We start from the raw sequence: 12,873 nt of genomic DNA on the forward strand, positions 1-12,873 counted from the left end.
GGGCGTCCCCCGAGGTGCCAGCCCTGCGCGGCCTGGCCTCCAGGGTGGCTGGGGGGGCGTCCCCCGAGGTGCCAGCCCTGCGTGGCCTGGCCTCCTGGTTGGCCTCCTTTGAGTGGCTCCCGTCGGTGTTGGGCTCGCACGGGGTGGGGTGGGGTCGAGCAGTGGGCATGGCTGCTCTCCAGTGTTTGGTCTCTGAAAGCCCAGCAGAGTTCCCACAGGGTGTGTGTGGGGCCCAAGGATGGAACATCTCACCAGTGGCTCTGCGGTTCCCGCCGTGGAGAGGCCACACCCGCAGCGGCCGCTGGGCCGCGTCTCCCCCAGCATCTCACCAATGCCACCGAGCCGAGCAGTGTGTGGTTTGGGGGAGGGGAAGGTCTCGCGATGGCCCGGGCTGGCCACAGCTCTTGGACTCAAGTCTCTTGAGTAGCTGGGACTCCAGGAGTGTGCCTGTGCTCAGAGCCCCATTTTCCCTGGTGATCTGACTTTTTACTTGTGATCTTTAGCCACAACCTCTCTCCACCGGTGTCCCTACCAGTATCTCTGGTCACATCTCTGACCACCACCTCTCACCATCGAATCGCGGTGATCCCTGGTCACCAGGGCCCCCGACCGCCAGGATGTCTCCCCACCTCTGAATCTGGTGAGGGCTGTGGTGGTGGATTTGTTCCCAGTCACATGCGGGCCTGGCCGGCCAGCCCTGGGCAGGGCCGTGGGTGTCTGGGGTCTTGGCCCCCTATCTGCAGTAGCTCACGCAGAGCTCAGCCAAGTGGGGTCACAAGGTCTCCTCTGGCCTGCGGCGTCCGGGACACCGAGCGAGCATGCTCCTAGCCATCATGCCCTGCAGTGGGGCCTGCAGCCAGTGAAGGCCCATCACCCTGGCTGGCCCTGAGTGCCCGGCCTCTGTGCTGGCCTCCGGGTCCCCAGCAGACACCATCCTCTGCTCATCTGGTCTCTGCTTACTGGGTCTCTGACTACAATGCCCTTGCCATGATCCTTGATTCTTTATCTTTTCTTTTTTTTTCTGCCAGTCCTGGGGCTTGAACTTGGGGCCTGGGCGCTGTCCCTGAGCTGCTTTTGCTCAAGGCTAGGGCTCTACCACTTGAGCCACAGCACCACTTCTGGCTTTTTCTGTTATGAGGTGCTGAGGAATGGAACCCAGGGCTTCATGCATGCGAAGTGAGCACTTGACCACCGAGCCACCTTCCCAGCCCCATCCTTGATTCTGGACAGCGATTCGGACGTCCACCTAGCCCAGGATGTAGCCCAGGATGTTTTCCTTGAATTCTTCCTGTCTGAGACCCCTGTGCCACAGGGTCTGATCTTGTGGAGGCTGGAGAGGGTGGGGGGGCTCTGGATCTGGACCTCAGGTCCCTGAGAGGTGAGCCCTTGCTCTGTGCCCACCCCGCCATGCAGAATGGACAGCTGGGACAGACTGGAGCCACCCTGTCTTCCACTGGTTCTGGCTGATCCCAAGCCACACAGGCAAGTTCAGCAGCTCCCCCTCCCCGGCCAGCTGCCCCGCCCTAGGCCAAGACAGAGCCTGTGCCCCAGGTCACAGCCGCAGGGCTGTGTGTCTGAAATCATGTCCTCCTGAGTGCACACATGCGTGCTGTTGGACACCCCTGCATACCACACACATTCCAGGTGCTGGGGCCGCAGAGTAACCAGAGCAAGAGTCCTGTCTGTGCAGCTCAGCTCCCTGCACTCAACAGGAGGGCTCCTGGCCTGCGGGGTCCAGAGCTCAGAGCCTAGAGCCTGCAGTCTAGAACCCAGAAGCCAGGACTGAAAGTCTTGTGCTCCAGAACTTAGGGACCTAGAGCCCCACATGGAAACAATGTGGACCCTTGAACCTAGATCTTGGATTGAAGTTTGAAGCTCAGAATCCAGAACTTAACCAAGAACCCCACGATAGGGCTCGGAACCCCGCCTAGCACCAAGAGCCAGGAACCCAGGGTCCTAAACGTGGGCCCTGAATCTACAACCCAGAGCCTGGGATTCAGAACTCAAAGCTTAGCACCAAGGACACAGAACCCATCATCTAGAATCCAACACCAGAACCTACAACTGGCCTGCAACCCAAAGCCAGAATTCAGAGCCCAGCTCAGACTGACCACATGGAGTCCTGGGTTCTCAGTGATGCTGCTGGCTTCCTCCTCCCTTCCCTTCCCTCCCTCCCTCCCTCCCTCCCTCCCTCCCTCCCCCTTCTTTCTCCCCCCCTCTACTCAGTGCCACTCCTGACTTCCTTCTTCCCTCCCTCCCTCCTCCCCCTCCCTCCTCCCCCTCCTTCCCTCCCTTGCCCCTCCCTCCAGGTTCTCTGTGATGCCCCTGGCTTCCTCCTCCCTCTTCCCTCCCTCCTCCCCCTCCTCTCCCTCCTCCTCCCCCTCCTTCCCCACTCCCTCCTCCCTCCCTCCCTTTCCCTCCTCCCCTCCTTCCCCCTCCCTCCAGGTTCTCTGTGATGCTCCTGGCTTCCTCCTCCCTCCCCTCAGGCCCCCATTTTTGGAGCAGCCCCCAGTCAGGCACCATGGTGGGCAGAGGAACTGGCCAGCAGGTGGGCCGAGCTGGCCAGGCCTTGCCGGCTACAAGGGCCCAGGCCTCTCTGCCTCCGCCGGGGTCAGTACTTGCTCTGTGGCCACTGAATGGATTACTGGGTCCCACGGATGCTCAGGACCTTGTTGGCCATGCTGGGTGGACCGGCCGGGAGAGCGGACCTGGGCTGGGGGTAGAGCAGGCAGGGGTGCGGACAGCAGGCCTACCATCCATCACGTCCTTTGGCTCCTGGGCCACACCTGGCTTCTGTTCCCTCATAAAACCACTGGCCCCGACCATGACTCCTTGCTCAGCCATTGTGCCATAAACAATTTGGGTTTTGAGAACACAGAGCACCCGCGGGCCAGGCTGGCGGGGACTGTCACCAGGCGCCAGGCGCAGGGTGGGGCCCGCCTTTGTCCCATCTGTTCGCGCCCTGGTGGGGCTGCTGCAGGCCTTCCTCCCCTGGCCGGGCTTCTCCCAGCCTTGGCATCTTTCTCCCATTTTCCATCACAAGAGACCAGACCCTGCCCAGCCTGTGACCGCCGCCAGTGGCGGCCACCCCGCGGGCGGGGACGGTGCTATCGGACCCCCGCAGGAAAGGCCACCCGTGCCACCCGCGGGCCCCAGCAAGCTTGCACTCCAAGGCGGTTCATTCACCCCCACCACCTCCTTTTTTTGGGGGGGGTCCGGTCGTGGGGCCTGAACTCTGGTCCTGGGCGCTGCCCCTCAGCTCTTCACCTCAAGGCGAGCGCTCTACCACTTGAGCCACAGTGCCAATTCTGGCTTTTTTTTCTGCTTATGTGGTGCTGAGGAATGAACCCAGGACCTCATGCATGCAAGGCAAGCACTCTACCACTGAGCCACCTTCCCAGCCCAACCACTACCTCCTTTTTGTTTTTGTTAAAGGCCAAATGATTTCTAACTTTATTTAAAAAAACTAGAATTCAAAAATTAAGAGAATTAGTAAAGTGTGTGTGTGTGTGTGTGTGTGCATGCATGCACGCTCATGTTTCCAACATAAAACAAAACTGTTATTGTTGTGGCATTCAAACCCCATGCTGCTGCTAAGAATAGATCAATGGTCCCTCAGGTAGGAAACACTCCCTGGTATTTACAAGATGGGGGATGAAGGCTGGGGGGGAGGTGTTGGCCCAGGGGTGCCTGGTCTGTCTGATGGAGCACCCACTCAGAGACAATCAACTTCAGAGGGTCTCTGGGCTGTGAGATGTTTTACAAAATGTGCCTGAATGGAAAATGGCTTCGGCAGACCCAGCATCCTTTGGTGGATGGAAGATCTGGGCTCTTCTGCGGACTCCACAGAGGGGAGCCAGAGGAGCCCTGAGCTGGCTGCCTCCCGCAGCACCGGCCTAGGAGGGCAGCAACTCCCTCCATATGCCGGAGGCTACAGACTAGACCTGGATGCTGCGTTTTGCAGTTCTGGGGATTGAACCCAATGCCTGCGATGCTAGGAGAGCACTCAACCACGGAGCCACACCCAGCCCTAAAGATTTAATCGTGAGACCAGCGCTGGCAACCTACCCAGCTGGGCTAGCTTCGTTTCTGCTCTGAAGAATAATTAGAACACTAGAAACACATGCAACGTTTTTTAGTTTTGGTTTTGTGCTGGTTCTGTGGCTTGAACTCAGGTCCTGGGCTCTGTCCCTGGGCTTTTTGCTTAAGGCTAGGCCTCTATCATTCGAGCCACAGCTCCACTAATGGCTTTTTTGGTGGTTGATTGGTGATACGTCTCATGGACTTTTTTGTTTTGTTTTTTGTTGTAGTGGAGCTTGAACTCTGGGCCTGGGCGCTGTCCCTCAGCTCCTCAGCTCAAGGCGAGTGCTCTACCACTTGAGCCACAGCGCCGCTTCCGGTTTTCTGATGGGTAATTGGAGATAAGAGTCTTGTGGAGTTTCCTGCCCGGGCTGGCTTTGAACTGCGATCCTCAGATCTCAGCCTCCTGAGCATCTGGGCTGACAGGCGGGAGCCGCTGGTGCCCGGGCCTCCTTGAACTTCGGTCCTCAGGGCTGTTTCCTGAGTAGTTAGGTTACAGGCTGAGCCTCTGGCGCCGGCTTGGGCTGCTTTTGAAAGTAGCTCTGAGTGAACGCATTTTGGTCTTAAGACCTGAATGTGTGACTCCCCGCCTTGCTCTTGTAAGATGTTCCAAGGACGTTATGGAGGAAAACGGACTTGTTGATAAAACTAAGCGTGAGAGTGCCATTTAAATACTCCCGTGTCCTGCTGGCTGCGGCGGGAGGGTGCGAGGGTGAGCAGGGCCCGGGCCGCGGGGAGGGTGCGAGGGTGAGCAGGGCCCGGGCCGCGGGGAGGGCCGCGGGGAGGGTGCGAGGGTGAGCAGGGCCCGGGCCGCGGGGAGGGCCGCGGGGAGGGTGCGAGGGTGAGCAGGGCCCGGGACGCCGGAGGGTGCGAGGGTGAGCAGGGCCCGGGCCGCGGGGAGGGTGCGAGGGTGAGCAGGGCCCGGGCCGCGGGGAGGGCCGCGGGGAGGGTGCGAGGGTGAGCAGGGCCCGGGCCGCGGGGAGGGTGCGAGGGTGAGCAGGGCCCGGGCCGCGGGGAGGGCCGCGGGGAGGGTGCGAGGGTGAGCAGGGCCCGGGCCGCGGGGAGGGTGCGAGGGTGAGCAGGGCCCGGGCCGCGGGGAGGGTGCGGCCGAGGCGCTGGGTGGGGTGAGCACCCGCACGAGCCCGTGGACGCGCAGGGACCCGCTGGGAGGCCGCACTTGCGGGCGGCTGGGCTGCGGGACCCCGCGGGCGCGCACGCTCCCGGGTCCCGCGCACGCTCCCGGGCCCCGCGCACACTCCCGCACACTCCCAGGGCCGCGCACGCTCCCGGGGCCGCGCACGCTCCCGGGGCCCCGCGCACGCTCCCGGGGCCGCGCACGCTCCCGGGGCCGCGCACGCTCCCGGGGCCGCGCACGCTCCCGGGGCCCCGCACGCTCCCGGGGCCCTGTGCACACTCCCGCACACTCCCAGGGCTGCGCACGCTCCCGGGGCCGCGCACGCTCCCGGGGCCCCGCGCACGCTCCCGGGGCCGCGCACGCTCCCGGGGCCGCGCACGCTCCCGGGGCCCCGCGCACGCTCCCGGGGCCCCGCGCACGCTCCCGGGGCCGCGCACGCTCCCGGGGCCGCGCACGCTCCCGGGGCCGCGCACACTCCCGGGGCCCCGCGCACGCTCCCGGGGCCGCGCACGCTCCCGGGGCCGCGCACGCTCCCGGGGCCGCGCACGCTCCCGGGGCCCCGCGCACGCTCCCGGGGCCGCGCACACTCCCGGGGCCCCGCGCACGCTCCCGGGGCCGCGCACGCTCCCGGGGCCGCGCACGCTCCCGGGGTCCCGCGCACGCTCCCGGGGCCGCGCACACTCCCGGGGCCCGCGCACACTTGGCAGCTTGGCGTGCGCTCGTGTGGACACCGGTCCCGCCGTCCCCCAAACAGTACCGGCCCGGCCTGTGGCGCAGTTCTGCCGTCTCTACCAGAGCTGGAACTCAGTCTTGGAGACGGCGACCCACAAGGGCGAAGCTGGGCTGGGCCCGGGGCCCGGGGACCCTCCCCGCCCTGGCTGGGCCCGGGGCCCGGGGGCCCTCCCCGCCCTGGCTGGGGCTGGAGCCCGGGGACCCTCCCCGCCCTGGCTGGAGCTGGGGCCCGGGGGCCCTCCCCGCCCTGGCTGGAGCTGGGGCTGGGGGCCCAGGGGCCCTCCCCGCCCTGGCTGGAGCTGGGGCTGGGGGCCCGGGGACCCTCCCCGCCCTGGCTGGAGCTGGGGCCCGGGGACCCTCCCCGCCCTGGCTGGAGCTGGGGCCCGGGGGCCCTCCCCGCCCTGGCTGGAGCTGGGGCTGGGCCCGGGGACCCTCCCCGCCCTGGCTGGGGCTGGGCCCGCTCTGCTCGGAGCGGGGCGGCAGCCTGGCCCGCACTGGGCGCACCCCCGACGTCACCCCTCATGTCACTCCCCCCGACGTCACCCACCTCCCGACGTTACCCACCCCGACGTCACAGCCCGACGTCACCCACTCCCTCGACGTCACCCCACCAGCACCCACATCGCCCCCCATCACCGACGTCCCGCACCCACATCGCCCCCCATCACCGACGTCCCGCACCCACATCGCCCCCCATCACCGACGTCCCGCACCGGTACGGGTCCACACGCCCCCCCACCGCTCTTTCTCCTCCCAGTATCAACCCTGGCCCCAGGAGAGCCCAGCCCCTTCTGCCTCTCGCTGTCCTCACATCGCTCTAGGAGGACATCACGGCCCCGCCAACAGACAGCTGGAGAAAATGAGATACAGAAAGGCGAATGGCCTCCCAAGTGCGGGGTCCACACTCAGGTTGTTTGGCTTAGCAGGCTGAATCCTTCACCACCAGACTCTTGTCCCTCAGTCTTATCTGCCTACCTATCCACCCATCCATCTAGCCATCCATCCATCCTTCCATCCATCCATCCTTCCTTCCTTCCATCCACCTATCCACCCATCCACCTATCCACCCATCCATCCACTATCCATCCATTCACCATCCATCCATCCACCATCCATCTACCCATCCACTATCCATCCATCATCCATCCATCCAGTCAGCCATTATCCATCAATCCATCCATTCACCATCCATCCATCCACCCATCCACCTATCCACCCATCCATCCATTATCCATCCATTCACCATCCACCCATCCACCATTCATCCACCCATCCATTCACCATCCAACCATCCATTCACCATCTAGCCATCATCCACCCATCTATCTACCATTCTGCCATCTATCATCCATCTACCACCCTTCCACTACCCATCCATCCATCCATCCACCATGCATCTACCCATCCACCATCCATCCACCTATCCATCCACTCATCTATGCACCATCTATCCACCCATCCACCATTTATCCATCCATCCACTATCCATCCATTCATCCACCATCCATCCATCCATCTATGCACCAGTGCATGCATGCATGCATGCCTCCATCCATTCATCCACGCATCTATCCATCAATGGTACACCCATCCCTCTACCCATCCATCCATCAATGCATGCATGCATGCATCCATCTATCCATCCATTCATCCATGCATCTATCCATCAATGATACACCCATCCATCCACCCATCTATCGATCAATGCATCCACTCATCCATCCATGCATATACCTATCCATTCATCCATAAGTGCATCCATCCGTTCATCCACCCATCTATGCATCAATGAATGCATGCACATCCATCCACCCATCTACCATTTATCCATCAACCATTTATTCATCCATCCACTATCCATCCACCCATCCATCCATCAATGCATGCATGCATGCATGCATCTATCCATCAATGACACACCCATCCATCCACCCATCCACCCATCTATCAATCAATGCATCCACCCATCCATCCATGTATACACCTATCTATTCATCCATCAATGCATCCACCCATCTATGCATCAATGAATGCATGCACCCATCCATCTATCCACTCATCAATGCATCAATCCATCCATGCATCCATCCTTCCTTCCATCCATCCACCCATCCATGCATCCATCCTTCCATCTGCCCATCCATCCACCCATCTATCCATCCACCCATCCATGCATCCATCTTTCCATCTATCCCTCCATCCACCCATCTATCCATCCATGCATCCATCCTCCCATTCACTTACCCACCCACCCACCCATGCACCCATCCATCCATGCATCCATCCTCATAGCTGTCTACCACTCTGCCCTGTCACTCACTGTCACTTTGTCCATCTAGTGGCACATCCATCCATCCCTGTCACCCATCCATCCTGGGAGTAATATGGTTAGAGAACCCCAGGCCCTGGGGGGTGGGGAGAAGGCCAAGAACTGCCCATCTGGCCAGGCAGGGTGGACTGGGGTGGGCTGCCCGCTGCGGGTGGGGTTGTGTGGGACTGGAGAGAACTAGCAGAGTGCTTGCCAGGATCATCTAATTAGGAACACTGGTGATAAGCAGATAGGATCGGGAATGATTAGAATCCTTTTAAAAAGCCACTCCATTCATTACAGAGACAGAGAGGGGCTCTGGCCACTCAGAATACAAATCGGCTCTCTCCTGGGCCTCCAGCAGCTTGCCCTGGGGGGAGAGCTTCATTGGCCTGCTGTGTGACCTTGGGGTGTGCTGTACCCTCTCTGGGCCTCCCAGCATATGAGGTCAGCCTCTGCCTGGAGATCAACTGGTCACCTGTGGCCTTCTCTCTTTCCAGATCACAGGAGGGGTTGGCTGGAGGGTGCAATATTGGAAGCCGGGCTCCCCAGAGAGGAAGTTGTTCTGCGGGGACAGGGCTTCACCTTCCACTGGGGACAGAGAGGCTCAGTGAGGCCAAGTGACCTGGTAGTTAAGCAGCGGCACTGGGACAGGGTGCTCGGACCTCCGCCTGTGTTCAGAACCTGTGGAGCCCACGGTCCTGCTGCCCCTGGGCCCTGAGAGGTTCCAGGCCTTGCGGGACACAGGGAGCCGGCTCTGCACGTTGGCCTCCAGTGCCGTCTGCGCCTTCCTTCGGGCGCCTTCCCCCACCTGGCCTCCTTCAAGGCCCCCGGTCTGCAGGGGTGGGGCAGGGCCTTGCCAAGTGGGGCGGGTTGCCTCCACCCCGGTCCGTGCTGAGCCGGTGGTGGTCTCAGTTCTGCCTCTAGGCCGTCTGGACCTGACGCGGCGGTGGCGTGGCGTGGCTGGGGTGGGAGCCTGGGCCGGCATGCGGGCTGAAGCCGCGGTGAGCCTGGAGCGCCAGGCAGAGGCGGTCAGAGGGGAGTCTGCGGTGCAGACGCCTGTCTCCTCCTCCAGCATGGACACGGGCGCTGCCCCACAGACGGGCTGGGCCCACGCAAGGCCTGGAGGGGCGGGGACCGCGTGGCGGCGGGTGCTGTAGGCTCCCCAGACCTTTCCAGAATCTGCTGCTGTCCCTGCTGGCGCTCGGGGCTGGCCAGAACCTGTGAGGTGCCCGAAACTGGGGACTGCAGGGAGCTGGTGGGGGGGGACACCAGGGGGTGGGGACAGAGGTAAGTGGGGGAGAGAGGGAGGAAGAGAGGCAGAGGAAGGAGGGCCACGTGGTGAGCACTGGGGCCCGAGCACCCAGCCAGCACCGTCTGCTGGCTTCCAAGTCACAGACGCCCACCGCCTGGAAGCGTCCATGCCTGCTCTGTTCCCCCCGCTTCGCTGCGGCTCTCCAGCTTCCTGAGCCCCCCACAGTCCCGGTGTGGCCATGCGTGACCCTCCAGCCCATCATGGCCACCCCCTCGGGGGCAGGCCCACGTCCAGCCCAGCAGGGTCCGGGAGCTGGGGGTGGGGACCGCCCCGCCCGGAGCTGATGTCACAAAGGCTCTGGGCCGCCCCCCAGGAGCTGGCCCCAGGCAGTGCCCCCACCCCCGCCCCGCTCCGGCAGAGGCCCCTCCTGACCCGGGCACCAGTGCTATGGCAAGCTGAACGCACCAGGCCTGTCCACCCCAAGCCAGCAGACGCCAGCGGCCAGCTCCGCCCCGCCACCGCCGGCTCGGCTCGAGCGCCAGCTCCACCGCACCCTCCGCTCAGCATGGCCAACTACTACGAGGTGCTGGGCGTGCAGGCCAACGCCTCTGCCGAGGACATCAAGAAGGCCTACCGCAAGCTGGCCCTGCGCTGGCACCCGGACAAGAACCCCAACAACAAGGAGGAGGCCGAGAAGAAGTTCAAGCAGGTGTCCGAGGCCTACGAGGTGCTGTCGGACTCGAAGAAGCGCCTGGTGTACGACCGGGCGGGCTGCGAGGCCTGGCGGGCGGGCGGGGCGCAGGCCGGCCCCTTCAGCAGCGGCTACACCTTCCGCAACCCCGAGGACATCTTCCGGGAGTTCTTCGGGGGCCTGGACCCCTTCTCCTTTGACTTCTGGGAGGGCCCCTTCGGCAGCGAGCGGGGCCGGAGCCACGGCCTGCGCGGGGCCTTCACGGCCGGCTTCGGCGAGTTCCCGGCCTTCGTGGAGGCCTTCTCGGCCTTCGACTCGCTGGGCCGCGCCGGCGGGGGCAGCCACACCACCTTCTCGTCCACCTCCTTCGGGGGCTCGGGGGCTGGCAGCTCCGGCTTCAAGTCTGTGATGTCCTCCACGGAGATGGTCAACGGACACAAGATCACCACCAAGCGCATCGTGGAGAACGGGCAGGAGCGTGTGGAGGTGGAGGAGGACGGGCAGCTCACGTCTGTGACCATCAACGGCAAGGAGCAGCTGAAGAGGGTGGACAGCAAGTGAGCCCGGACTCAGCTCCGCCGGTCTCCGCCAGGTGGGCTGACCGCTAATAAATATGCTGAGTGAGTTCAGGGGAGCTGCGTGCCTCAGGTGTGGGGCCTCTGTTCTGCCCGGCATCGGTCCCAGAGAAGGGTGTGGCCAGCACCCCACAGCCCGGGGCGGCCACCATCCCGGCGTGCCCTGGCCACGCCTCCCGTGCCTCTCACACCAACCTCAGGGCCCTTGGTGGCAGCCAGGCCAGGTGTGACCACCCATATAGAGACTGCTGGCCGTGAAGCCGGCCACACCCCCCTGCTCCCAGCACCGGGTCCCAGTGCTGAGCCTCTGCCACACTCGACCTCCCGGACCCCGTCCTGGCTCCCCCCAAACGCCTTGCCACTCGGGGCCCTGGCACACGCCACCTCCTCCAGTGAACATGAGCCTAGGGTTAGTCCTGAGACCCCGTGGGACGGGGGGCAGGCCCCACTGACTAGGACAAAGCGGGCCCTGGCACCTGGCAAGGGAGCTGGGCACAAAATGACACCAGGGGCCATGCGCAGACAGGTGGGCGGGCAGAGCAGTGGGCTGGGAATTATTATTATTTTGTGGGTCCTGGGGCCTGAACTCTGGGCCTGGGCGCTGTCCCTCAGCTCTTCAGCTCAAGGCTAGCGCTCTACCACTTGAGTAACAGCACCACTTCCAGTTTTCTGGTGGTTTATTAGAGTTTAGAGTCTCATGGATGTTCCTGCCCGGGCTGGCTTTGAACTGCCTTCCTCAGATCTCAGCCCTCTGAGTAGCTAGGATGACTGGCGTGAGCGCCAGCATTTATTATTATTATTAATGGTCATTATTGTTGTTGACAGCACTGGGCTTGTGCTCAGGGTCTCAAACCCGGGAGGCTGGCATTTTACCACCTGAAGCACTCTTCCAGTGAGCAGGGGTCTGGAGTTTTGAGTCTGGTGATGGGAACAGCAAGGCCTAGGCCGAGTCTCTGCGGTCTGAGGAGCTTCGGGGGCTCCATAATCCCAGGCTCCATGCCATAGAGGAGGAAACTGAGGCAAGGGCTGGGGGTCACATGCCTTGCCTGCAGCAGTGGTGGGTTCGAGGACTCGTGTAGTGCGCTTAGGCCTCGGGCGATGGGCAGGGCCTGGCCAGTGCCGCGTCTGAGCTGTAGGGGAGCCGGGAACGCGGTGAGTGCATGCATTGGGGTTCAATCTTAGCTCACAGGACGCGGCCAGACGTGGAGCTGTGGCCTCGGTGGACAAGGATCCAGCCGGGTGCCGTCCGCACCCCAGCTTTCTGCAGGCCTAGTGTCCAGCACGGGCAGCAGGCCGAGCTCACTGCTGAGCTCACATGCTGAGGACGGGCTGGTGCTCCGAGGGCAGGCCACCCAGGCCCATGGCTGCTGCTAACCAGCAGGAGCGCAGCGAGCTGGAGGAGGGCGCCGCAGAGCCTGCCAGCACCTGCCTCGGGGCCAGGAGCAGGGTAGGCCCTCTTCCAGGAAGCGCATGGGGGCCCCGGCCACGGTCCTCAGGTTTACAGTGTGCTAGGAGGACGTTGTCTGGAGGCCGCCCTGTGTCACTGGGCCAGGCTGGGCTTCCTGGCTGGAGCAGCTGGAGGCCCTGAGCGCCTACCCTGCACACGGGGCCCTGTCCTGCAGGTCTAACTTCATCAAGTCCGAGACAGCATTAACACCTGACCTCTGTCCTGCTGACCTGCTGATTTCCCCAAGGCCCGGAGTCAAGTGTGCTCGCTTAACCCAGACAGCTGCCAGGCAAATCCAATTACACCCCGGCAGGCGGGCGGTGCTGCGCAGCGCAGGGGCTGGCCTGGGACCCAGGGCCCCCAGCGCCACAGGGACCCCACGCCGGCGCTCCCTGGTGACGCAGGACCCAGACCCACTCGCTCCCCTCCCAGGGAGCCACAAAGTCCAGTCCTGGCCAGCCTGACAGCGCAGCAGATACAGGCCCCACCAGGTGAGCAGGGACAAAGTTGAGCTCCTAAGCCAGCACTGGCCCTGCCCAGGCCAGGCCTGCCCACTGCCCACTGCCCACACCCAGCCTTCCCTGGGCTGCCAGCCCAGGGTCCCAGCTGGGCCTTCCACGTGAGCACCGCCATTACACCTCCTGCCATCC

General features: G+C 63.4%; 1 protein-coding gene across 1 annotated transcript; it reads left to right on the forward strand.

The window, feature by feature from the left end:
* The first annotated feature begins 10,075 nt into the window (after window positions 1–10,075).
* Window positions 10,076–10,762, forward strand: Dnajb8 (DnaJ heat shock protein family (Hsp40) member B8). The gene has a single exon (XM_042670345.1). The coding sequence runs from the start codon at window positions 10,076–10,078 to the stop codon at window positions 10,760–10,762; it is 687 nt and encodes a 228-aa protein (XP_042526279.1).
* Window positions 10,763–12,873: the final 2,111 nt, after the last annotated feature.

The sequence above is a fragment of the Dipodomys spectabilis genome, unplaced genomic scaffold (assembly GCF_019054845.1).
Source record: "Dipodomys spectabilis isolate Male_0828 unplaced genomic scaffold, ASM1905484v1 ptg000541l, whole genome shotgun sequence".
NCBI lineage: Eukaryota > Metazoa > Chordata > Mammalia > Rodentia > Heteromyidae > Dipodomys > Dipodomys spectabilis.